Below are 23942 nucleotides of genomic sequence, written 5' to 3' on the forward strand. Positions count from 1 at the left end.
TGCTCCCCTGGCCTGGGGCTGCTGGCGGGAGTGTCCTGGGCCACCCCCAGCACGTCCAGGGACCAGCCGAAGATCTCGAGGGCCTCCTCCAGTGGCACCTCTTGGACAGCGGCACCGTGTCCCACCGTGTCCCCAGGAGCTGTGTGGTGGGGGGCAGCAGAGGTGCTGGGGGGGCTGGTGCTGCCCAGGGGGCTGGTGCTGCCTGGCAGTGTCCCCACGGTGGTGGCCGTGCTGCAGATGTTGAGTGGTCCCAGTGGTCCCTCGTGCCCATAGGTGGTGTCGGGCTTTGGCAGCAGGGGCGAAGCTGGGGCCACCAGAGTCTCGTGTCCTTGTGTGTCCCCAGTGTCCCCAGACGTGGGGCTGCTGCTGGCACCAGTCTGGCAGAGCTGCCCCATGGCCGGGGGGCATCCGAGCAGCTGCAGGGCCTCCTCCATCAGCTCCTCATCAGAAATGCCCAGGCTGGCTCCCAGGTCCCCAGGCTCCGCAGGGTCAGGAGCTGGGGGGCCGCTGCTGGAACCGTCTTCAGTGACCCCCACGGCATCCCGGGAGACACCAAAGAGCCGATGGGCCTCTTCCAGCAGCATCTCCTCGGTGACATCCTGGAGCGCTGCTGGGTCTTCCTGGGCTTGGTACTGGGAAGCAGCAGAGGAGCTGGTGGGGACGTTGCTGCTCCTCCGGGGGATGTTCCTGACGCCAGGTGTCCCTGCGGCGGTGGCCGTGCTGGAACTGTAGGGCTGTGCCCGTTGCCCCTGGATGTGCTGGTAGCCAGGGATGGATGTCAGCATCAACACCGGGGCTGGGGCCACCGCTGTGCCCTGGTGGCCGTAGGGCATGGCCCACTGGTACTGGAACACCCGGGGGTCGAACCAGCAGCCGCATGGTGCTCTCTGCAGCCCTGTGTGGGGGAGAGGGAGCCGTGCTGGGCCGGGGGGACCCTCCATGGGCACCCCCGAGCCGGCCCCATCGCCGACGGCCCCGGTTCTGCCCAGTGCCGTATGTGCCGGGGGACAGGGGTGGTGGGTGCTGGGAGTGCCCGGGGTCGGGGATGGCGAAGGGGCCGAAGGTGCCGGGGTGTCCGAGCAGACAGGGGTGCCAGGGGTGCCGTACCTGCTGGTGGGGCCTGGGGGGCCGGGGGTGCCCAGGCTGCGGGGCAGGGCTGCTCCTGCCCGGGCAGTGGGCACCGGGGGGCTGAGCCTGCAAGAGAGACAGGAGCCATGGCCGGCACTCACCTCCGCTCTTGCCCCCAGGAGCGTCCCGGGCTGCAGGGGTCGCGGTGGGTCCCTACCTGGGGGGCAGAAGCTCTGGGGGAGCATGAATGGCTGCAGGGGCTGCAGGAGCCCAAAAACCGGGGGGTCCCGGGAGCCACGAGCTGGGAGCCGCAGTGGTGGCTGCGCCATCGTCCCTCTGGCTGGTGGTTACTAAGGACTCTTTGTGGTGTCGCGGGATGGAATGTTGGGGCTCCCCGTGTTCCGCCCCCGCCCAAGAGCCTCCCCAGCTCCTCCCGGGCAGGGAAAGGGTTCAGGGGGGCTGGGCTGCCTCCGGCCCCCACGGGCGGCTCCCAGGGGCTGGGGCTGCAAGTGCCTTTGGCTGGAAGCCTTGGGCCGTTCCCAGAGCTGGGACATCCTTGGCACGGGGGGACTTGGTGGGACGAGTCCCACGCCTGCAGTGCTGGGCAGGAGGGTCCGGGCTGGGCAGGAGCGGTGGGCAGGGCAGGCGAGGTGGAGCTGTCGCACGGGATGGAAGGGAGAGCTTGGATGCTGCAGCCCTTCCAGTCAGACGGGAGGGGGCTCAGAGCCTCTGGGGGAGGGTCAGGGGAACGGTTGCTTCCCCAAAGGGCTGTGGGGCATTGGAAGAGGCTGCCCAGGGCAGTGCTGGAGTCACCATCCCTGGAGGGCTGGACAGACAGACATGAGGTTCTCAGGACATGGGGCAGTGCCAGGGGTGGGCTATGGTTGGACTCGATGAGCTCGAGGGGCTTTTCCAACCAAAATGATTCTATGATTCATGTTGTTCCTGATCATTCCGTGATCGTTTCTGTGTGCAGTTTGATTTCCCAGCCGGGCTGGGTGTGCAGGATCTTTGGTTCCCACACGAGGGCTCTGTCTGCATTGGCAAAGGCCGCACGTCGGGTTTTCCAGCAGAGCCCGTCCTGACCCAGCCCGGCCCGGGGAGAAAGTTTCATGAGCTTGTTCCTCGCCCTTGAGAGAAATGGAGAGAAACACCGGCACAGAGTGTTCGACGTGGTGCTGAGGGTCCCTGCCAGTCACTTGCCTGTGTGCACTGAGGAATTGCTTTGGGCTGCACATATATTATATAATATTATGTAATAAATTTTGAGGTTTTTGTTGAGTTGTTTGGTTTGTTTGGGGTTTTTTGGGTTTTGTGTTTGGTGTTTTTTTTCAGGTTCCTTTTGCAGGGGCCAGTGAGAACTTGATGACGTGAACCCCGACATTTGGACTCAATGGAGCACTTTTGTCCTGTGCTAAAACACATTGGCCTGGGAAAGGAAAGAAAGACGGAAAGAAGAGAGAAGGACAAAGCAAAATAAGATGAGAAGAGCAAGGGGGATGAGAGAGGGTGATGTATCCCCCGGTAAGCAGCTGAAGCAGGGGATCAACCACAACATCCAACACTTAATGAGCCAAACCGCACCTTGAAAATAAAATGTATGCTATACCTCTTCCTTTATTTTGTTAGGGGGAACATGTCTGCTTTTTGTTGTCACCTCTTTTTCCAGAGAGGATTTTTAATGCTGCATTTTGAGCATTTGCAGGAGCACGAAACCACGTGGACTCTCTCCAAATTTGCCCCTAGAAGGACCGAACAATGCCGTGGCCGTGGCTGTGGCTGGATGCAGCGGGTTTGGCGTTTCCCACCAGCAGCTCTGCTCCTCTCGCCTCTGGCAGCGCCAAGACAGACCCAAAGAGCTGCTCAAATAACACCAACCCAAAATCAACCAGCCCCCTGCACATCGCAAGTGAGTCACATCCTTGATCTCTGCTGCTGGTTAAAAGCAGGTAGGAAATAGAGAACTATCGAGATATACATATATATTAGTACATGTCATCACCGGCATGCCTCTGGCACCAGGAGGAGGAACCTGCTTTCCCCAATGGGTAAAGACCTTCAGACACCTCCCCTTCTCCCCCCAGGTCGCTTCAACGTCTGGAAAGCAGCAGCTGTGGTTGGGAAGCAGCTCTCGGGGGCCGGTGCAGCCAGCGGAAGAGCAGAGCGCGACGCAGGGGACGTGACAGCCGGGGCACGGCGACGCGTGTGGGGTTTGAGCTGTGACGGCAGCCACAGGAACCACCGCTGCTGCAGGTCTCTGAGCTCGCTTTTGCTCCAGGGTGGGGACAACAGGAACCTTTAAGTCTGACTCTTAATGCCACGAGGGCAGGGGCCGGCCGTGGCGCTGACCACCATCTACGCCAGGCCAGAGGTGCCGCCGCGCTCAGCTCCCGGCGCCCGCGCGAAGCTTCCCGGTGAGTGAGCGTGTCGGGTGCTGTTGCTCCGCTCGTCCCGGCCCCGTGGGGTCGGTGATGGGTGGGGGTTGGAGGAGCGGGTGTCCCGGTGCTGCCAGACCCCTGCTCTGCAGGGAAGCACAGGGACAATGGATTTTCTGGGCCTTTTCCAGCGCTTTCCTGAGCTGACGGTGGCCAAAACCCAATGTTTTGCTTGGAGTGGGTTCGTTGCCCATCTCCAGCCCGGCACAGAGCGGTAGCGCATGCAGATTCCTTTCCCATAGCCCAATTTTCTTGAAAAGGGAGCAAAACTACAGCCGACCCCAAGGACACCCCGCCCCTTCACGCAGGGCTTCATGTCCTGGTCGTTTTTAGCAGCTCAACAAGGCTGAGCAGGAGCCGCGCAGCGACCTGCACCCTCTCCCCATCTCTTCAAGCATCCCAAGGGCTTTGCTTTGGGTCCTCCCCACCCCCGGAGCCCCCCGGATGCAGCACAAGGAGGAGAGCAGCCCAGCTCCCAGGCTCAGGCTTTGCAGCGTCGCTCGCTGCAGCTTCCCCGGTCAAGCAGGCAAAGCAGCTTGTGGGTTTTCTCAGCTCCATGGCTCCTACAGGCACTCGCAAGGTTTTCTCGCTAAGTTTCCTGAAACAAAGGGCATCGAAAACTGGGAAAAGAGCCCAGAAAAGCTGCTTCCTCCGTCACTCCCAGTTCTGGTCGCTGTTGCAGGTCCTTGGTACTGGGCGCTGCTGGGAACCGGATGGGTCGGGACCGCGGTCCTGACGGGCGTCGTGCTGTGGCTGCTGCAGCGACAGGGTGAGCGGCAGGGTCTGTCACCCCAGAACGGTGACGATCTCCCCCAAACCATCACAGCCCAGCCCCTGCCTGGGCCGGAGCGGGTTCCTCCTGTATTTCTAGCAGGGAGCAGCTCCTGGGCCAGCTCTGCACAGCGATCCCCACGGGGCGGGAGGGGAAAAGCTGCCAGTGTGTCCTTCACGGGCTGATTTGTCTGGTTTTGGAGCCTGTCCTGATATAAGTCCCTTTCTCCACCCTGGCGGTGGTTCAGAGACCCCAGGGGTCCTCCTGCAGAGTCCCGTCCCCAGGCAGCACCTTTCTCCGTCCCCAAGAGCTGCTTTGCACAAGGGGTCACCCCAGCGGCTGCGTCCTCCGGTCCCAACACAGCAGCACGATGTGCGGGTCAGACCCGTCCTCATTTCAGGCGGAAACGGCCCCGTCCTGAGCCAGGACATGGAGACCCCAGCCAGCAAATGCTCCTGGGAAACCTGCCTGGTCACCAGCAGCCGCCGGGACGTCCCGGAGTTCAAATGCTCCTTGAATTGCTTCCAGCTGCAGCTCAGACAGCGGCTGTGTGAGCCAGGGAGCCACAACGTCACAGGTACCGCGGGTCAGCATCACCCACAGCTTCGGTGCTGGGGACCTCGCCATGTTGCCCCTTTTCCATGTGGAAGGGGGACAACAAGGCCAGGAACATTGGGAAAACACCGCAGGACCCCCAAGTCGTCCCAATTGCTGTCCCCATCCCCATCGCCCTCTCCCTGCCCCACCCTGTGCCCATCACCTTCCTCTATTGCTTCTCTTGCTTTTCCCCCATTACCAAGGGACATTTTTCCAGCACGGGCAGAGTCCACATTCCCCAAAAATGCACCTGGAAGGGCTCAAAGGGCAGGAAAAGCCTCAAGTGTCCCAAGGGGGGTGCAAGAGCCCGGTGCCCCCAGCCCTGCCCCTCGCCCCGCGGTGCCCAGGGGCTGAAGCAGCGCTCACACTCATCCTCTGCCGCAGGCGCCTCGGCTTGCCGGCTCTGTCCCGCCGGCTGGCAGCCGTTCGCAGCCAAGTGCTACTGGGTGTCCACAAAAACCAGCACCTGGGAGGAGGCGGCGGAGAACTGCGGGTACCAGCGATCTCAGCTGGTGGTGCTGGAGAGCGCGGAGGAGAAGGTGCGTAACTGCGGCGGGAAGGGCCCAAGCAACACCTCTGCTTTTAGCTTTTTTAAAGCTTTTCTTTTGGCAAAAAGCCACGTTGTGGTTGAGCTTTCTCCTTCCTGGCTGGCAAAGCGCCCGAGCCCACACAACCAGTGTGATGGGTCAGGATGAGGCACCTGGGGGTTCAGCTGGAGAACAGGAGCTGAGGGGAGACCTTCTGATCTCTGAACTGCCTGAAAGGAGCTTGGAGCCAGGGGGGTCGGGCTCTGCTCCCCAGGAACAAGCGCCAGGAGCAGAGGAAACGGCCTCAAGTTGCGCCAGGGGAGGTTGAGGTTGGATCTGGGAACAATTTCTTCCCCAAAGGGCTGTGGGGCATTGAACAGGCTGCCCAGGGCAGTGCTGGAGTCACCATCCCTGGAGGGCTGGACAGACGGACATGAGGTTCTCAGGACATGGGGCAGTGCTAGTGGTGGGGGAACGGTAGGACTCAATGATCTTGCAAGTGTTTTCCAACCAAAATGATTCTATTATTTCAGGGGGAAAAAGAGCCTCAAAACATAAATCAGAACTTAGGTGAGGTTAAGGAAAAAGGGCAAATACATGTTGCCCCATATATGAGATTCCAGGCTCCTCTGTCACCCCAAAAAAAACCTGCTTCACCGAATCATACACAGAGTCCCAGGCTGGTTGGGTTGAAGGGACCTCTGGAGATCATCCATTCCAACCCACCTGCTAACACAGGGTCACCAGAGCAGATCACACAGGATCGGGTGTGAATGTCTCCAGCCCTGCCCGTCATCTCCAGACCACACTCCCATCTCTTCCAAAGCACCCACCAACCCCTCTAGCCCCAGTCAGCAACCGGGATGTGCCGGGCCCATCCCAGACCAGAGCCTCATGGGCAGGATCAGGTCTCTTTGCCATGCGATCACCTCTGAGTCTCTTCTTCTCTCCCAGGCTTTCATCGGGGAGATGACCAGAACCAGCTCCGGAGCCTGGATGGGGCTGAGCATCGACCAGACGCGCGGGCAGGAGTGGAGCTGGTGGGACGGATCCGCGTTACAAGCAGCCCTGTGAGTGCCCCTCGCTCCGGTTCACGAGCAGGTTCCAACAGCCCCGGCCCAGGGGAAATGTTTCCAGCGCGATGCTCAGCACAGACCCGGCTGCCCCCAAAATCCCCCTGGAGGCAGCAGCAACGCTCATAGGAGCACAGAGAAACCAGAGCAACACGGGTTTGTTCTCTGCAGCCCAGCTGCGAAACAGGGAGAAGAGAGGGGAAAAAGCAATTAAACCCTTATTCCTATTATATACCCAAATGCAAAGTGCAATAATGTGCAAATTGCAATCGATCCGACCGAGCTAATATTTGTTAGTACACACATGGGGGTGTGGGGAGGGGTAATTATCTTTTGGGGTGAGCACGGGATTACCGATAGTTCTGCTTCCCCAACAGTTGGAAAAACAAGAGGGTGGTACCATCAGCTGAGCTGACAGCGGCTGTGCCGGTTCAGGTTGTGGGAGGAAAACACTGTAATGAGATAACTATTGTAACTGAACACACAGCGCGCGACGCACGGCGCCAGGCTGATGGCCGTCCCGGTGCTCCCCAGGTCTCCGGTGCTGGGTCCCGTCCAGGCGAAGGCTTGTGCCGCGATTCGGGGGGGGCAGCTGCGTTCCCACATCTGCAGCGCTCCACTGCAGTGGGTTTGCCAGAAAAAAGCCACCGAGATTTAAGCCGGAGGAAATGACCAGGAAAACCAGGACAAACGCAGCGCTGGGTAATTCACCGGGACGCCAAAACACATCCCAGAGCAGCGGTTGGGGCTCCTTGCTGAGGTCGGGGTCTCCACTTTGTATTTCTGCCCATTGCCTCCAGATCCTCCAAACCCAGATAAAACCAAACCAAAACCAAAACCAAAACCAACACACACAACACCGAGGACGGGAAAACCAGCGGGACTGAGCTCCATGGGGCGGCAGCGGCAGAGCGGGGAGTTTTCCAAACCCCTCGAGTGTCCCCGAGTGTCCCCGCAGCTGCAAACGCTGGAAAGACACTTGTGGTCAAACCCGAGTGAGGATTCTTTGGTCTCAGCTTTGTGTCAGCGTTGTGAGGCGTTTCTGCTTTTGTAACCTAAAACCAAAATGAATTTGCACCATTGCTAACACGTCGTGGAGGGTTAATAGCAGCTTGTGGTTGATCCCCTCTGCCGAGGGGGAAATTTCAGGTGAAATTGGGGAGGGTTTATGAATCCTTCTGAATGGCGCTGGGCCGGTTTTGCTGGTGGCTGCAGACAGAGAATTTCGTCTGGGAGCACCAGTCGCTGCTGACCCCGTCCTGGTTGATATAGGCACATTGTCCCTTTCCCCGGACATCAAACCTGCATCAAAGAGCAAAAGGAAAACTCAGTGGTGTTGCTGTTGGCCTCAGGTCGGCGGCTGAGCATCTTCCAGGCGGGAAACAGCGCCGCAGGGAGCAGGAACACCTTCCCAGCACAAAAAATGCCCCACGAGAACAAAACCCACGTCCCCTCCACAAAGGAGGGAATAGTGTCGGTTGTGTGACCCCGGGAGGGTTCATCCCTCAACCCCCGCCAGCATCTGCATCCCACGGACCCACAGACTCTGGTCCAAGCGCTTCAGCTCAAGCAAGAAAAGTCGTGCTTAATTGCTCTCAACTCATTAAATTTATATATATATATAATATATATGTGTCTTCTGGCATTCAGTCCCCAGCCCAGCCCAGGACATGGTTTTGTTCTCCAGAAGAAGATGGGACGTACCAGTTGTTGAAGAGAGACCCGTTGACCCATTTCCAAGGTCCAGACTCTTCCCTTTGGAGACCCAACCAGTAGTGCAAGGAGCGCCCATAGCGCAAGAGGAAACGCTAGGGTGGGAAAAAATCAACATCAGAGATGTATGTTCATGTTACACCCTCCATGGGAACCTCAAATCGACTCGGAAACACCGTTTCTCAGGAATGTCCTGTTTACCAGCTCCTCCCAGCTGTCGATGGTGGCCAAATGCGCCCCCAGAGAAACGCACACGATTCGACTCCTGTTCCACTCCGCTTCGTCCTCAATGAAGTAAAAGCACTTTTCCCCGTATCCAATGCCATTGTTCAGGCAGCTGGGAAGGACGTGAGAGGGGCAGGACGGGCATTTCTTAACTGGAAAGGAGCAGAATACGTCCTGGTGACTCAACCCGGTGGGTTTTCTCCAGGGGAGGAGAAGACTTTGGGGGTCGGCACCTCCATCCTCAGCCACTTACCCGCCAGCGCGATGATGGTGAGGAGCAACGCGGCTACGACCACGGTGACCCCGATGGGGACCTTTTGATCCTTAATGCACTTAAGGCTAAAACCTGGGTACAAACCACATGGAAGATCACAAAGAGCAGCCCTAGCTCCCGCAGCTCTTGTGTTCCCCACTCAGCGGCCTTCAGCGCCTTTAAATCCGGCCACAAAGCACGTGGGGGGTACAGTGGGGTGCAGGCTCAGTTCAGGGGTGCATCCCAGTGCTTTCAAAGGTCTCAGGGATTTTTAGGGCTGTCTGACCTCACTGAATCCTCTCCATCCCACCACAATCACAAGAGATGGGCACCATCCCCCAGACCCACCATTTGGGCCACCCTGTGCCTCCCGCAGCTTGCAAATAGCTTTACTTGCATCCTCCTGCCCCTCTCCCCAGCTATTTTAACCTAAATTTTAGCTGCCCGTGTCACACTCAGCCCAACCACAACCTCCCAAGGTCCCCATGGCAGGGCTGGTGCTCACTGGTCCTTGGCTCTGCTCTCTGCTGCGGCAGCATCGTTACAGCCGTCGGGTCTTCACCTGTGCCAAAGCAAGAAGCCCATAGAATGTAAAGAGTTACTGCCGATGCTGTGACATTATTCAGTAGGAAATTACTACTGTTGCCTGTCTTCCTCATGAGACAGCAAAAGGGAAAAGCATCATTTCTCCTCCAGCTGGTTTACATGCGCAGCAGGAAGGAAAACATGATTTCTGCCTTCAAAAAAACATTATTCACTTTGTTTTTCCAAACCAGCCTTGATTTCACCAGCTCCTGCCAGCCCTGTTTGCCCTGGGGAGGTTTTGTCTCAATTCTGTCCCCATTTCTTCAGCTACAAGGTGTTTTCAGCACCAGGACCCTCAGGTCACCCCACGTGCTGCTGGATGGTCCTTCAAACCCATCTGAGCCGCGTCCCCAGCACAGAAACCACCCGCTCGTCCCCAGGGCGGCTTTAAAGCCTCTGGGAAAGGGGCTGGTGCTCAGGTACCTGCATCACTAAGAGCTTCTGCCATCCCTGGTGCTGCGGAGGGGACAGATGGACCCTCTGGGGACAAGCGTGTCCCTCAGCTCCGCCGGTCCTGCTCCATCCGGGGCTTTGCCAGGGCGCTCCTGCTGTCACTGAAAGAAACAATTAACAAAATCATAATAATGATAATAAAACAACAACCACCAACCAAAACTCATCATCCCCTCCAAACCTCGGTGCTGCACTCGCAGCACTTCTGTCTAAAAGCTCCTTTTCTGCTGTTCGTTCCACGCTCAGTCCGTTCACTCTGAGTTCTCAGGCACTGTGAGCACAGTGGCCAACGCGGTGCTGAAGAAGCTCATGTTCAGATTTATTGCCATGACAGCCAATAATACTGATAAGATTTCGCACGTTCCATCATGAGAGGGGCGAATGTGCAAGGAGGGGCAGACGGAACCGGTGACTAAAACTGACCGACGCAGTTTTCCATCCCATAAGCGTCGTATGCCCTGTATCAGAGGGACGGCGCGAGGTCTCTCTCTCTTCAACCATGGCCCTGAGGCCCCTGTCTAAGGAGAAAGGGGGTAGTGCCGTGGTTTATTGTCGCCTTGCAATTAAATCTCAACAGTTGTTCTTATTAACTGTTTCTCCAAGTTCTTTGACTTTCTGCCCTTTCCCTGGCCGTGGCCTTTTCCCAGAGCCCATAGTGACATTGAGCTGAACAGCAAAACCCCAGGAGATATTTGCAGAATATTCACAAGAAAAACCTTAAACAGAAAAACATGCAACAGGAAAAGCTGGAGATGCTGTTATGGATGAGCCCTCGAAGCCACAGGCAGCTGCAGCTCCAAGAACAAAGAGCTTCTGTGTTTATTCAAACCAACCCTGCCATCTGTTCCTGTTTGATGTCAGCACTGTAAACACGTTATCTCCACCTGCCCTTTGGATCTTCCTCTGTTTGCAGCCAATATTTTCCAGGTGAGAACAACCTTCACCAGTTTGCAAAGGTAAGAATTGGATTTGGTTTTAATCCTCAAACATCTGATCTCGAACAGGGTCTAAGTGATGCAGCATTTTGCTGCTGCCCCCAGCACCAAATGATTCCCGCTGCAGTGCGGTGAGTTTGGGGGCAAACAGCAGGTGATGGGGCAAGAGGAGCAAAAGCACCAAGTGAGGAACAGTGGAGAAACCAAATCATCAGGAAATAACCCCAAATACTTGTGGGAAATAACATACTTTTGTGTCCCAAAAAGCCTGTCTAAAATATTAAAGGAGAACGTTGTTCTAGGTCGTGACCTCAGTAGGAGGAAACTATGGCCAGTGGCTCATGGAAATAAAGGCACTTTTGTCTGGTGCCCAAGGGACAAAGAATCCCTGCAGCAAACAGGAGTGAGTCCCTTGTCTGACAGCACCCGAATGGTGCTGCAGCAAGAGAAAAACCCTTTAACTGGGAAAACAGAAAGGAAATGTCACTGCTCCGCAGGCTCCAACTCACCCTGTGCATGCTGAGCGGAAAATGGGCTTTTCTGGGCCGCCTCCTTGGTCCAAAGCAGCTTCAGTTTCCAGCTTCCAGGAGCTGCTGGGAGAGGAGAGAGAGATATGAGATGAGATAAGAGGAAAGGGAAGCCAACTTCCACTGCCAGTTCTTTTCTCCACGTGGAGAAATAACTGCGTGTTTCCCCTCCCCACCCACAGCCTCCAGCCGGCTGAGGGTTTAAACCCACGCAGGGACGCTCTCTGCTCCCCAACCCAAACGTATCTGCGACCTGTAGGACGGGAGCAAGAATCCAGCAAATGGAAACAAGCAGAAGCGTCTGAGAACCGACACCGAGTCGGTGCCGAGAGCCGCCCCCCCAGGTGCTCCCTGCGGTCCCCACTCCTCTGGTCAGCACCGCCCCTTAGGAGCCTTTTCTTATCGCTGTTTCTGGTTTGTTTTCTCAGTGAACGTCTCCCACCCTCCTCTGTCTCCCAAAGGGAGACCCGGGAAGCTCCGCGTTCCAAACCCAGGTCGGGCTCCACCAGGACCTGCAGAATGGGGGCAAAGCTACGAGAGGCCCCAGGGCTGGACCCTGTGGGTACAGCAGGAGCAAGTCCCGTGGTTGCCGGGACGAGATTCAGCACCGATTGCGGTTCTGCTGCTGATGTGATGACTGAAGACCTCGAAAAACTGGGTTTTTTCCATGTTGTAATGCACCGCTCCAAGGAATGAGGCCAGATAAGGGCACAAGCCACAATGGCATGATTTCAATAAAACTGTGTAAATATTTATCAAGCCAAGAATTTCTCTCAACATAACAAAGAATTAGGCTCAAGGCCAAACCTCTTTCCTTCAGGTTTTTACCCAGCTCGTGCTCCGTAATTCACCGCTTGGTCCCAGGGAAGGCCGGGGGGGGCAAATGTCTGGAAGCCCCAAATTTCAGCTCTCAGCTCCCTTACAACCCACTCCAAGCTTTTCAGCCCACGCTGCGATGCCCCAGCAGCAGGTGGGGCGGGTTGGGCTCCCTTGGATTGTCCTGCCCAGGTGGCAACGGGTGGGCGTCTCTTGTCTCCGGCCACAAATAGAAACACAGGGGAATACTCGGCTTCAGAGTGGCCTCCGAGTGGAAATAAAGACCAGAGGAAATGCTGCGACAGCATCAAAACAAAGCAGGTCGGCTCAAAGACAATTGAGCTGCAGGATTTAAAGCTACTGACCTTCCCCTGCTCCCTCCGGCCCCAGCGGGAGCTGCAGGCGGTGCCGCTGTGTCCTCCGCCCGGGGGAAAAGAGGGGATGGAGCCAGAGATGGATCTTCCCCCTTCGCAGCTTTTTCCTTCCCCCAGCTCCTCCGCACCGACCTTAGTAAATACGCTCACACTCATTTTCTGGATTAAACCAGCGGCTGCCATAAATTCCAGCAGGAAAAGAAACCGCAGGGGAGTGTGGGCAGCGGGGACGGCATCAGCTCAAAAACATCCCCGCACGCAGCTCTCGCTGCCCGTCGTCAGCATTTCTGTACCCACCAGCCAGGAGAGCGACACGGGGGATTTCCAGGCGACAGATCCCACCTGCCCTCCCTACACATGAATATCTGCCGGTTCCCCCGCCAAGGCCTCTCCCCTTGTGAAGTACATGGTTTCGTTCCACAGTCAGCATGAAGAATGGCCGGCAAACACGTCACCAAACCACTGCTGGTGCCAAAGGCAGCAAACACAACTATTTATAGGCTCAGCAGTGGGATGGTGATACCAAATTTCCCCCACCCACATCAGAATTGCAGAGAAATCGTCAAGAAAGCACAAGTGGTGCTGGGGAGGGGGGGTTGTACCTGATAAAGATGCTGGTTTCTTCTTCTCTTCTCTTCTCTTCTCTTCTCTTCTCTTCTCTTCTCTTCTCTTCTCTTCTCTTCTCTTCTCTTCTCTTCTCTTCTCTTCTCTTCTCTTCTCTTCTCTTCTCTTCTCTTCTCTTCTCTTCTCTTCTCTTCTCTTCTCTTCTCTTCTTCTCTTCTCTTCTCTTCTCTTCTCTTCTTTCTCTTCTCTTTGGCACAAAGCTCCTGTTTTGATTGTGGGAGGAATCGCTCCAGGCGGGAGGAGCTTGGGATGTCCCAGTGTCCCACAGGGGTGTGTTCCCTCATCCAAGGCTGCATTACGGGGCTCTGGGGGCCCCCCAAGTCCTGATCCCCCCAGAAGCAGCCGAAAGCAGCCGTGGGGCTGCTGGGGACGAACCCAACCTGGCTGGAGGGTGAATAAACCTCCCCGTGTCCCCCGAGAGCAACGAGGGGGCTGCGTGACACCAGGGCTGCTGCAAACGGCCCTTCCCAGTGCTCCCAGTCCACCCACCCCCAGGCGCCCAGTTCAGACCACACAGCACATGGGGCAGTCCCGCCGAGCTTCGCAGCTCGCTCTGAGCTGGGGAAACTGCTTTGGGAGGTTTGCGCTATTTTGGGAGGTTTATTCTATAGGGAGATGCTCTTATCTCCTCCCCGTCACCCCGATGTGGCAGCTGTGGCTTAGACTTGCAGCCACCCCCATGTCCATGTCCCCTGTCCCCCTCCTCGGTCAGCAAACTGGGGTCTGGGTGTTCGCGCTCCCTGGGTCTGGCCCAGGCGCTGCCTCGCAGCAGTTCACCTGCCGCGTGTTTACTTTTGGATTGCTTTATTTCTTCTTAATCCTCCCCCCTGGACAGAAAGGGATGGGTACAGTGTGCACGAGGGTGTGCACGAGGGTGTGCACGAGGGTGTGCACGAGGGTGTGCACGAGGGTGTGCATACACAAGCGTGTGTACGAGGGCAGGTGTGCACGAGGAGCCTTCTCTGGTACAGCAGGATGCTCCTTCCACCCCTCCCCATGAGCAAACTTGCTTGGAAACACCACACGGAGCCAAATTAACGTCATAATTAATTGGTGCAGATCTGTTGAGCAATGCCAGTACCACAGCCCCCACCGAGGGCCTGATCCTGGCCCGTTCCCAGGTGTCTCTCCTGCTGTTGGCCCATTTTGTGCCCCTCCTGCCCCCTCAGAGCTGGGTGCCTTCTTTCTGGCAGATCCAGTGAGATCCCGAGCTGCAGCTTTGAGACGTGATGCTGTTCCCCCTCAGCATCGCACAGCTTCCTCCAGACCAACGTCTCAGCCAGAACCTGGAGCTGCAGGAAGATCCTGTGTCACAGCACGAGGGTCCCTGGGGTGCCCCCATCCCGACACCCATCGCACCCCAAGCGCTCACCGGCGCCAGTCCACGAGGGAGCCGTTCAGCCAAGTCCAGCCCTTCTCATGAGAGGGGCGGGAGAGGCCGATCCAGAAGTAGCTGCTGGGTTTCCCAATGATTCGGTTTAGGATATCCTGTGTTGGGGGAGAGGGCAGGTGGTGACACTGATGTGTCACTGATCGCCATCCCAAAACAGGCTCCAGCCTGTCCCCACGCAGCCCCGAGCCCCACCAGTGTCCCCCACACTGACACCGGCCAAGGCTCCGCAGAGGTTTGTGCACAGGGGTGGGTGCTGAGCCCCGGGACGCGTCCCACATCCCCGATGCCATCGGTCCCTTTACCAGCTCGTCCTCGTCCCCTGGCATCAGCAGCTCGGCCCCCCGACTCGCACAGTCCCCCCGGCTCTCGTTCCACGAGCGCATCCTGTCAGCAGCCCAGAAGCACTTGGTCCCACTCGCCATCCAGCCCCCGGGGCAGATCTTGCACCCCCCAGCCTCTGAAAGACAGGCAGTGCCATCTGCAGCCACCAAGAAGCCACCTTGTCCCCTGCCCATCCAAAGAAGGACAAGTGTTTAAGTCCTGCTGGCTCCCCAGGAACACGGGGATGGCCTGAGCTCCACTTGCTTCTCCAGTTTGGGGGTGCTGCAGGGTTTTGGGAAAGCAGACAGTGTGGAGATGCGTTGTGGTTGGCGTTACCTTGCAGATTTGGCAAGCAAAGCTCTTTCCGCAGCTCTGAGCGGATCTTCTCCAGGGTGCTGTTGCCATCTCCTGCGTTCCCGCTCCCGTTTTTGCAGCTTTCTGGGTTCTCCGGCTGCTGGTGCAGAACTGCAAGGGACGGAGCGAGCAGGGGAGAGGGACGGGCTCCCCAGGCACGATACCACCGAGATCTACGTGCACTGGTCCCTGGGGGCTGCAGGGAAGCGTCTGGGCTGGATCCTCACACAAAGTGGGTGCTCGGAGCCCTCCAGCCCCCCTCACCCTTCCTGTGGTCTCAGCTCAGCCCAGGCCTCGATCTGAGCATCTCATGGGGGTGGGAACCAGCCTCGGGGCGCAGCCCAGAGCAGACTCCCCGTTTTGGGTACGGGGTCCCCACCTCTGAGCTCAGCTCCGCACCTGCAACCGCCTTCACCCGCTGCTGCTCTGCGCTGCCAACAGGATGTGGCCCCTGCACCCCTGCGCGAGATGGAGCACGAGATACGGAGCCATCAGCCCGGCCGGCTGCAGAGAGCCCGGGAGCCTCTGACCGCTGCGGAAATGGCCTCTAGTGCACAAACCAGCTGTGCCAGCCCCATCTGTGCAGCCCAGAGGGCCTGGCGCAAGGGTGAGGGGCTCTGCACCACCTTCTGACTACCCCTCACAGCACAGCGCAATCACAGACAGCTGCAGTGCACACAAAAGGCTTCCAGGAGATGCATTTTGGGGTTTCTCTCCCGTTCTGAGCCCACACAAATTCAAACCATCAGCCGTTGCTGGTCAGACGTTGCATCAGATCACCAGTCATTGCTGGTCCCAGTTCCACCCCACAGCAGGGACAGCAGATCCTCACAAAGCCACCGGCTCAGAGCTGGTACCCAAATCACTCCCGCATCCTCAGAGCATCACCTGCGTTCTGCAGCTCTCGGAGCCACAAAGGGAGCTGAGCCTCATCCCTTTGCTCTTCCCTCTATACCCATGTGCCAAACACTTGGCAGATCCATCCCCGAAGTTCAAATCCACACCCAAGACCCTTCCCAGCACAACATCCATTGGATCCCCTCCCCCTTTGGAGAAGGATCTCCTCACCAAGATCCACCAGACATTTGAGACTCCGTTCCAGCTGCTTACTGTGCTTCGGGGGTGCCGTGGGTCAGGGCAGCAACAGGTGCCACCAGCAACATCACACCTGGCACAAAACTCATTCCAACAGGGCTGCGTGTGACCCTGAGCTCGGCCACAGGGTGTCAAATCCTCACCCTGCCACAGCTGAGAATTTTCCAGTGGTTTTCGTCTCACTGGCCAACCAAAATAGCCAAGTCTCCTCCACCCACCGACTCTATGAAATTCTGATAAAAGCCACAGCTCATAAAAAGCAGATTTGCCTCCTACACAAGCACCTGACCCAGCACCCCCGGAGCAGGGACCCTCTCTTCGGATGGTCCCCTCTCTGGATTGTCCTTTGGTTGTCCCCGTGCCAACAAACAGATCTACTCACCTGAGCATCCCATCGCCACCAGGGCCACCCCGAGGATGAGGTTCCCGGTCCAGCCAGCACAGAGAGCCGCTCGGTGCCACCGGGGACAGCTCGATGCTGCAAGGGAAAGGAGTTGTTGGGAGAAAAGCCCTGTCCCAGCCCCGCATCCAGCCAGCCAGACCTGCAGCGCAGATTCGGGCTCTTTTCTCCCCAAAATCCCTCTGTGGTGCTGCTGCTGGTTGTTCTACAGCTTTGGTTGGTCGTCCATGTTTTGCCATCGCCACCCTCCTCCCAATCCTGCTGGCACTGGGGAAAAGATGCGCGTGATGAAGTTGTGTTGGTTCTACCCAGATATGCAAGAATTGGGAATTTCCTGGATGTTGTAAAGTCACTAGAAGCCAAGGGTAGAGGTGGACCAAGATGGGAGGGCAGGATGATGCTTCTGGCCAAAGCCAGAGCTCACCTGGACCAGCAAAGGTTCGTCATCTGCTTCAGAATACACCAGCAAGGGAGGAAGATCCGATTCCACCTTAACATCAGGTGGTGGGTCTGGCAGAGTCCTTTGAGCTCAAAAGGGGTGTGTTTGGTGCAAATCATGGAATTCTTGCAAAGAAAAAGACATTGTGGGATGCTGCCTGAAGATGCCGTCACCACGCAGAGATCTCTTCCAGAGGGGAAAGAGCAGGAGTTAAATCTTCGCTGCAGGCAGAGCAGGCGCAGGAGGAAGGGTGAGGGAGGTGTAAGGGGACAACGTGGTGGCCGCGGGCAGAAAAGCAGCATTTCAAAGGTCCTGGTAGGACTTGGGCAACACTGACCCCATTTCAAACAAACCCTAAAACCATTTCAAGAGAAAACTACTGAAGGAATCACAAAGAGCAGACGGGATCCTCCATCACTCACCACAGCCACGGGCCCTTCCCTTCCCGCTTGGGGGGCAGGAGCCTCCCAGCACAACCACAGCCAGAAAGTAAATATCCCCCCAAAAAACCCTCAATGCACTTACTGCCAGGTTGAGGAAGCGAATGCACTTTCCTGCTGCACCTTCCAGACCTGATATCCAGGTCAGCATAGACAATTTCCTCGGCCATAGCGGGAGAGGCGGGAGGATCACCAGCGGTGCCTCTGGCTCCAACGCGGCCCATCCAGCCCGGAGAAAACCGGCTTTTCTGCGGTTTTTCGCTCCTCTGGTTTATCTCCGCAAGTTCCTCTCCAGGCCAGAGCTCTGCGGGGAGAAGTAAGAGCCTCTGAGCGCTCGGCAAGCGCAGCGAGGTTGCAAGAAAGCGCATGCGATGCGCTGGTCAGCCCGAAAATGAAACTTTACGCCGTTTATGCTGAATTAAGCCAGGGAAAATGTGCTTGTCTCATCAAGGGAAGCAGCTCCTGACAACGTTAAGCCTTTTCTATTCAAAGTTGAGCCATATTCTTCTAAGGTACCAAACAAGACACCTTGAATAATTGAAAAAAGGCACAAACAAACCCAAGATCCACAGTTCGGTAAACGGGCCGTTCCAGACCTTGCTCCGCTCTGCCCAAATGGGTCATTTTGCACGAGAAATAAGGTGTCATGGCGAGAATGATCCGCGATCTCCCAGAATGTTCCTACCAGGACTGCGAGAATCGGGATTCCTATGGAATAAATAAAACCAGATCCATTCCACCCTTATCTCCTCCCTTCAGCTGCTCGAAAGGTGTTTTCTTGCCTCGGTCACTGCTTCTCCCCACCCAAACCTATCCCAGCATCGCCACTTTTACCAGTTTCCCTGTAATTTCACTGGTTTTCCAGCCTGGGTTTAAAGCACATCACCATTTTGCTGCTTTGCCAAAAAAACCCGGGGGACTCTGGAAATAAGGGGTTAGAAATGAGCCCTTTGAGGGGAAAGATGGAAAATGGCCCAAAAAGCTCAAGAAATCAAGCTGTTTCTCTTTGTTCCTTGTTTTCAAGGCATTTCCAAGAGACACTCAGCTGCTCCCTTTGGGAAGCGGGACTGGAGCAACTGGAGGGCGGGGAAGGTCAAAAGTGAAAACACAGCCCCAAACTTATAGAAAATATAAAGGTGGGAAATGACACGTTTACTGGTTGCTTTGGAAGATTCGCTCATCTTTTTCTGCACCGAGGAAGAAATCGCATGCGAGGATTTTTCAACCCCAATGAGAGGAAAAAACAAACTGTCAGGACCTATTGAAACAGCCCCAAATTAGGTATTTATCCCTTTTTAGGGGAAAGTGGTTTCCAGCCTGGGCAATGTGAGCACACGAAGGGGCTCGATTGTGACCAGAGCAGGTAGAGAAAACCCTGCGGAGATATATTAGGAAATTTTATTTGAGAAACGTCAAACACAGGAAGGGTTGCGGCTTCTCGACCAGCAACACACACTTTAGTTTAAAGGTCTGCAGGTTTTAAAGGCTTTTCTGCATCTAATCTGACTGCACAGAGGCAAAGCAGCAAAAGCCGAGCTCCCAGAGATGCTGCAGAGCTGCCAGCCTCGCTGAGCTAACTGTGCTGTGTCCCTTATGACAAAGCGGGGGCTGCGGTTCAAAAGGTGCGATGAGAAGGGCAGCTTGTCAGAGCTGCCACGTCCATCAAGGTCATATTGAGCTGCTGCAGCCCCCAAAAGCCAGAGCAACCCTGACCTGGGGGAAAAAGGCGCCTCAAAAAGGGGGATGTGATCCTACGTCTCCCACATTTCACCCACCGCAGCCTGAACCCGGCTCTGATGTGCGGGATTCTCTCTTTGAGCTGGAATCTCAGCCTGAATGGGGCAAAGGTCGAGAGGAAGTGAAGTGATGTGAGTGCTACGGGAAGGGAAATAACAACAAAACAAACAAAGGTCATGGGGAAGAAAAATAGGGAAGAAGAAAGAGGAACCTCTGTCCATGGCAGAAGCCACCACAAATAGGGTTTTCACAGCTAAGGAAGAAAAAAGGGCTGAGACTGTCCCAACAGCATCCCCAGCCCTGCTGGAATCTGCCCCTGACTGGAAAGCTCAAGGATGGACGGACTGGGAGCACTGGGAAGGGGCCCTCCCGCACAGCCACCGCTCGCGGGGGACGCAGGGAGGTCTGCTCACCCACCAGCAGGTGGGTTTGTCCCCAACGCCCACGGCTGCTTCCAGCTGCTGCTGGGGCTCCTGCGGCAGCAGCTTCTGGGGGGGCGGCACACAAGCCCCCGTACGCAGGAACACAAGGGCTGATGGGGAGAACAGTGGCTTTCAACAAGCACTGTGAGGAACAGAAGGGACAGACATGATTATTTACCATGTTTTAATTTTAAAAAAATAGCAAAATAACAGCAACAGGGTCTGTATCAGTAACAGGTGCCACAGGAGGTCACTTCACGTCCCAGCACAGGGTTGGGGAGATGGGCCGAGCTCCCTGCGCCCATCTCATCTGGCAGCAGCACCTCGAGCTCCATCACCACAGTGCAAAACCAGATTCAGGGGAATTGTTAGAAAAGCAAGATGAGTGCTGCAGTGGTCCCAGGAGAAAGAAACCAGTTCCACGTACAACCCAGGCTCCCAATCCACACAGTCAGATATCACCATCCCCGGTGTCTGCCCCTCCTGCAGGTCCCTCTCCTTGAGACCGGGCAGCGAGTTGTTACTGAGACCTGGAGAAATCCAGAGCTGCAGCTGAGGGAAGAACATCCCCAGGTCACACTGTGCTGCTGGAAGAGGTGACGCTGTGGAGGTCCCAGCATGGAGAAGGTCCTTTCTCCATCCCCCGCTCTTTCATATGATAGCTTGGGGCTTGCTGCAGAGATATGGTCGGAGCTGTGAGCAGCTTGAAATAACAACACCACGGCTATTCAAAAATGCACACTCGCCTTGGTCGTACACCAGGTACCTGCGACAAGAAGCACAGACAGCGCTGGCACCCTGGGGGAGCGGCTGTCCCCTCAGGCAGCAGGAGGGGACAAGGGCTGCCTGCAAGGACAGTCCCCGCAGCCACGTCCCACCGCAGGACGGTCTCCCCACGGCCCTGGCTCGCAACGGGACTCACCTGTGGTTGAAGCTGCTGCCGTTCACCCACTGCAGCCGCCCGTCCCGTCTCCGCAGCCCCAGCCAGTAATCAATGTTGCCCCTGAGGCGTGAGAGAAACTCCTGGGCAGGAACGAGAGAAGCCAAGAGTCAGGAGCTGCTGCCGCCCCAGCGAGTCACTGTCCCAGCCCCACCCCAGGCCCTGGGACGGCAGCAGCTCCCTCCCACCCAACGGCTGCTCCGCCAAGCTCCAGAGCTTCTGCAGGAGCTCCCCAGCCCGGCTGGCCGGGTTGGTCCTGCTCTGCCGCAGCTCTGCACCCAACCCACACCCCCTGCACCCCCACACACCCACAGCTGCCCCTCACTCACTGTTTCCCACTCCCTCTCCAGCACAGCCAGCGAGGCCCCGAGCAAGGAGCACCGTTCCTGGCTCCACTCCCAGCTCCCCTCCTGCTCCGTGCTCGACAGGTAGTAGCAGACATTGCGGTACCCAACCCAGTCGTCAGGACAGCCCAGCACCGCAGCCGCTCTTGCTCCAGCTCTTCCTGCTGCAGAGGGAAGGGAGAAGCTCAGAGGATTCCACTCCCCAGGGACCAGGGCACACGGCTCCGGGGGGCAGGGAAGGAGGCAGCCCCGGGCTCCCCCCACGGGGATCCCCCCTTTGCTGCCAGGGACCCCCAGGGAGCAGACACCCCAGGGGAACAGCCCGGCTGGGCTGCCGGCGGCACACACGGCTCTGCACCCAGGGACGGACGCAGGCAGCCGCTGCTCCCTCACCTGACAGCACAGCAGCCAGCAGCAAAACCAGGAGCAGAACCAGAACCAGGACCCACACTCCACGGGGCACGCACCGCTCGCCTGGAGGAGGAAAAGCCACCGGCAGTGAGGACGCTGCTGTCCCAGAGCAGGCACAGCCCCTGTGTCCCCACCACCCCCACACCAGCTGCCCAGGGAAGGCAGGAGGGACCCCCAGCCTGTTTCACCCCCCAGACAGCTGGAAGAAGCGTCACACTTGCCAGCCCCAGTCCTTGTGGGGTGACACTGCCACAGGACACTGTCCCCTCCCAACAGGCCACAGGGGCAGCCCTGCACTCACCCACACGTCCTCTGCCCGTCCCTTTGTCTGTCTGCCCAGGCAGCTCTGGGTGGCGGGACACCCATCCACACTGGGGACCCAGGGGCTCGTCCACATTCCCATCTGTGTCACAGAATCTGTTCTTCTCCCCTTGTCCCACAGGCAAATGAGACGGGAAACCTCTTTCCTTGTAAGTAGTGGAATCTTCGACACAAGGCATTATCTGCACTGGCAAAAACGATTTCCAGCCAGGCCCAGATGTAGTTTTCTGACCACAACTGTTACCTTCATACTGGGAGAGCGCAGAAAACATGATGAGAACACAGTAGATCAGGATGTTTATTTCTGTTACCAGACAGCTGGCACAGCTGATTTCAAGTATCAGCCACTGTCCTGTGATGATAACCAGGGTCAGCGAGGTGCTGTCAGCACAACCTCGCCCTGTCCCTGCTCTGACGGTGACACTGGAGCCAGTTGCCAGCACCTGGGGACACAAACAGGGAGATAGTGAGCTCAAGGCCCAGCCCTTGGCCCCCAACCCTTCCCACCCTGCACCCCCCTGCCCAGGCTGTGCTGGGACCATCCCCTTCCTGCCGCTCATCCCCCACTCCACCACCAGCAGGGGCCCGGCCATGGGAACAGGGGTCCAGGGTCCCCCCAACACATCTGCTGAGCCCTCCTCTGCTCATCACACCACCAGCCCCAGCACCCCAAGCTAGGGTGGGACTTTGAGCCTTTGGAGTCAACAAGGGACTGGAAGCTCAGTTATCCTGGGGGTGATGGCAGGAAAGGGGCCTGAGCAAAGCTGCTCATGGGGTGATTAGGAGAAAGACTGAAGTCAGGGCAGGGAGCAAGGCAGATCTGCAAGGAGCTAATACAGGCCTGCAATTTCTACTTTTCCCCACTTATCTGACATAGCCCTGGGCTCATACATCAAACCAGAAACCAACACACACTTCAGCTGCTGAAGCCCAAGCTCACTGTCCTGCCCATGAAAATGTCAACACCAGCAAACTGCAAAACAGGCTCCACTTGCCCGAGGACAGGACGAGTAACCCAGAGCTGCTCCCGTGGGCTTGTGCAAGCAGCTCCAAATAAACCAAGGGGAAATGGTTGGTGAGCACCCACACTGCTTAGACACACACAATCTCTGGGGTCAGATCGGATCCACCTGAGAGTTCTGAGGGAGTTGGCGCAGGTGCTCACCAAGCCACTTTTACCACAGTCCTGGCTAACTAGGGACGTCCTAGTTCACTGGCAGTTGGCAAATGTGACACCCAACAACAAGAAGAGTCAGAAGGAGGATCTGGGGAATTACAGGCCTGTCAGTCTGACCTCGGTGCCAGGGAAGATCTTGGAGCAGATTGCCCTGAGTGGCTTCACTCAGCACATACAAGACAACCAAGACTTCAGTAAAGCCTTTCAGACCATATCCCACAGCATCTCCTGGAGAAGCTGCAGCTCATGGCCTGGATGGTGTATCTGCAACGGGTAAAGAACTGGCTGGAGAGCTGGGCCCAAAGAGCTGTGGTGAATGGAGCCAAATCCAGTTGGTGGCCAGTCACGAGTGGTGTCCACAGGGCTCAGTATTGGGGCCAGTTCTGTTTAATCTCTTTATCAGTGATCTGGATGGGGGATCGAGTGCACCCTCAGTGAGTTCAGAGGTGACACCAAGTTGGTCGCAGTGCTGATCTGCTGGAGGGCAGGAGGCTCTACAGAGGGATCTGGATCGATGGGCTGAGGCCAATTGTCTGAGGTTCAACAAGGCCAAGTGCGAGTCCTGCACTTGGGTCACAACAACCCCATGGTTGCTGCAGGCTGGGGAAGAGCGGCTGGAAAGGAGCTGGAGGAAAAGGATGTTTGTGAGAGCAAACAGAACAGTGAGAGCAAGCAGGAAACTGAGCCAATGGAAACCGAAACCAGACACAGCTTCTGGGAAACTGACTCTGTCTTCTCAGCCTGCACACACCAACTCCTGCAGAGGGGACAGGGGAAGCCACAAGCAGCCACTCTCCACCCCAGCACCAGGGAAAGGTGGGAAATGGAGGAACGTGGGGAAGGCAACCAGCCAGGGCCCTTCAGCACCAATCCCTCTGCAGTGCCCCAGCAGCACCAACAGGAATCAGGGAGCACAGGGCCCAGCCCTTGGCCCCCAACCCTCCTCTCCTGCACCCCCCGCCCAGGCTGGGCTGGGACCGTCCCCCTTCCCACCGACGGGAGGTCCCTACCTGGTCCCAGCAGCTCCTCAGACCGCTCCTGTCACAGCCGCTGTCCCGCTGCTAAGAGATGGAGGGCGGTGCCAGCTGCTGAAAACCCCAGCGCTCCGGCCAATCAGCAGGTGAGAATGAGGAGTGGCGGGCGAGAGAGCCAATCGAAGCGATGCTGTTTC

General features: G+C 57.1%; 3 protein-coding genes across 14 annotated transcripts in view; 1 reads left to right on the forward strand and 2 right to left on the reverse strand.

The window, feature by feature from the left end:
• The window catches only part of LOC110355552 (killer cell lectin-like receptor subfamily F member 1), a 201229-nt gene extending 189309 nt beyond the window's left edge, over nucleotides 1–11920 (forward strand). The window contains exons 1-7 of one of the 11 annotated variants that reach the window (XR_010468308.1): nucleotides 3543–4272; nucleotides 4676–4861; nucleotides 5257–5411; nucleotides 6354–6469; nucleotides 7007–10628; nucleotides 11346–11507; nucleotides 11592–11920. Coding sequence is in view for 5 of the 11 variants with exons in the window: in XM_065042666.1 (XP_064898738.1) it covers nucleotides 3948–4272; nucleotides 4676–4861; nucleotides 5257–5411; nucleotides 6354–6469; nucleotides 7007–7130 (906 nt within the window). In the remaining 6 variants the exon portion in view is untranslated. Of the gene's footprint in view, nucleotides 1–1124; nucleotides 3483–3542; nucleotides 4273–4675; nucleotides 4862–5256; nucleotides 5412–6353; nucleotides 6470–7006 lie in introns of those variants that run through there. The other 10 variants (XM_065042670.1, XM_065042669.1, XR_010468304.1 and 7 more) reach the window with 10 other exon arrangements.
• On the reverse strand, nucleotides 5902–23942 carry LOC102085062 (uncharacterized). The gene is made up of 13 exons (XM_065041964.1): nucleotides 23782–23942; nucleotides 21575–22037; nucleotides 21256–21336; nucleotides 20848–21026; nucleotides 20501–20601; nucleotides 20232–20344; nucleotides 19574–19688; nucleotides 11146–11229; nucleotides 9135–9199; nucleotides 8664–8756; nucleotides 8387–8562; nucleotides 8177–8280; nucleotides 5902–7774 (listed from the first exon to the last, which is right to left on the reverse strand). Exons 2-13 carry the CDS (start codon nucleotides 21864–21866, stop codon nucleotides 7639–7641), a joined length of 1539 nt encoding a protein of 512 aa, XP_064898036.1. The 5' UTR covers nucleotides 21867–22037; nucleotides 23782–23942; the 3' UTR covers nucleotides 5902–7638.
• LOC110356755 (killer cell lectin-like receptor subfamily B member 1B allele B) lies at nucleotides 14012–20233 on the reverse strand. 2 transcript variants are annotated; one of them, XM_065042672.1, is made up of 7 exons: nucleotides 18016–20233; nucleotides 17505–17723; nucleotides 16523–16618; nucleotides 15028–15156; nucleotides 14673–14827; nucleotides 14350–14465; nucleotides 14012–14269 (listed from the first exon to the last, which is right to left on the reverse strand). In XM_065042672.1, exons 1-7 carry the CDS (start codon nucleotides 18065–18067, stop codon nucleotides 14143–14145), a joined length of 894 nt encoding a protein of 297 aa, XP_064898744.1. In that variant the 5' UTR covers nucleotides 18068–20233; the 3' UTR covers nucleotides 14012–14142. The 2 variants fall into 2 exon arrangements, with proteins under 2 accessions (XP_064898744.1, XP_064898745.1); XM_065042673.1 differs by having other exon boundaries at nucleotides 17979–20233.

Source organism: Columba livia, chromosome 27, assembly GCF_036013475.1.
Source record: "Columba livia isolate bColLiv1 breed racing homer chromosome 27, bColLiv1.pat.W.v2, whole genome shotgun sequence".
NCBI lineage: Eukaryota > Metazoa > Chordata > Aves > Columbiformes > Columbidae > Columba > Columba livia.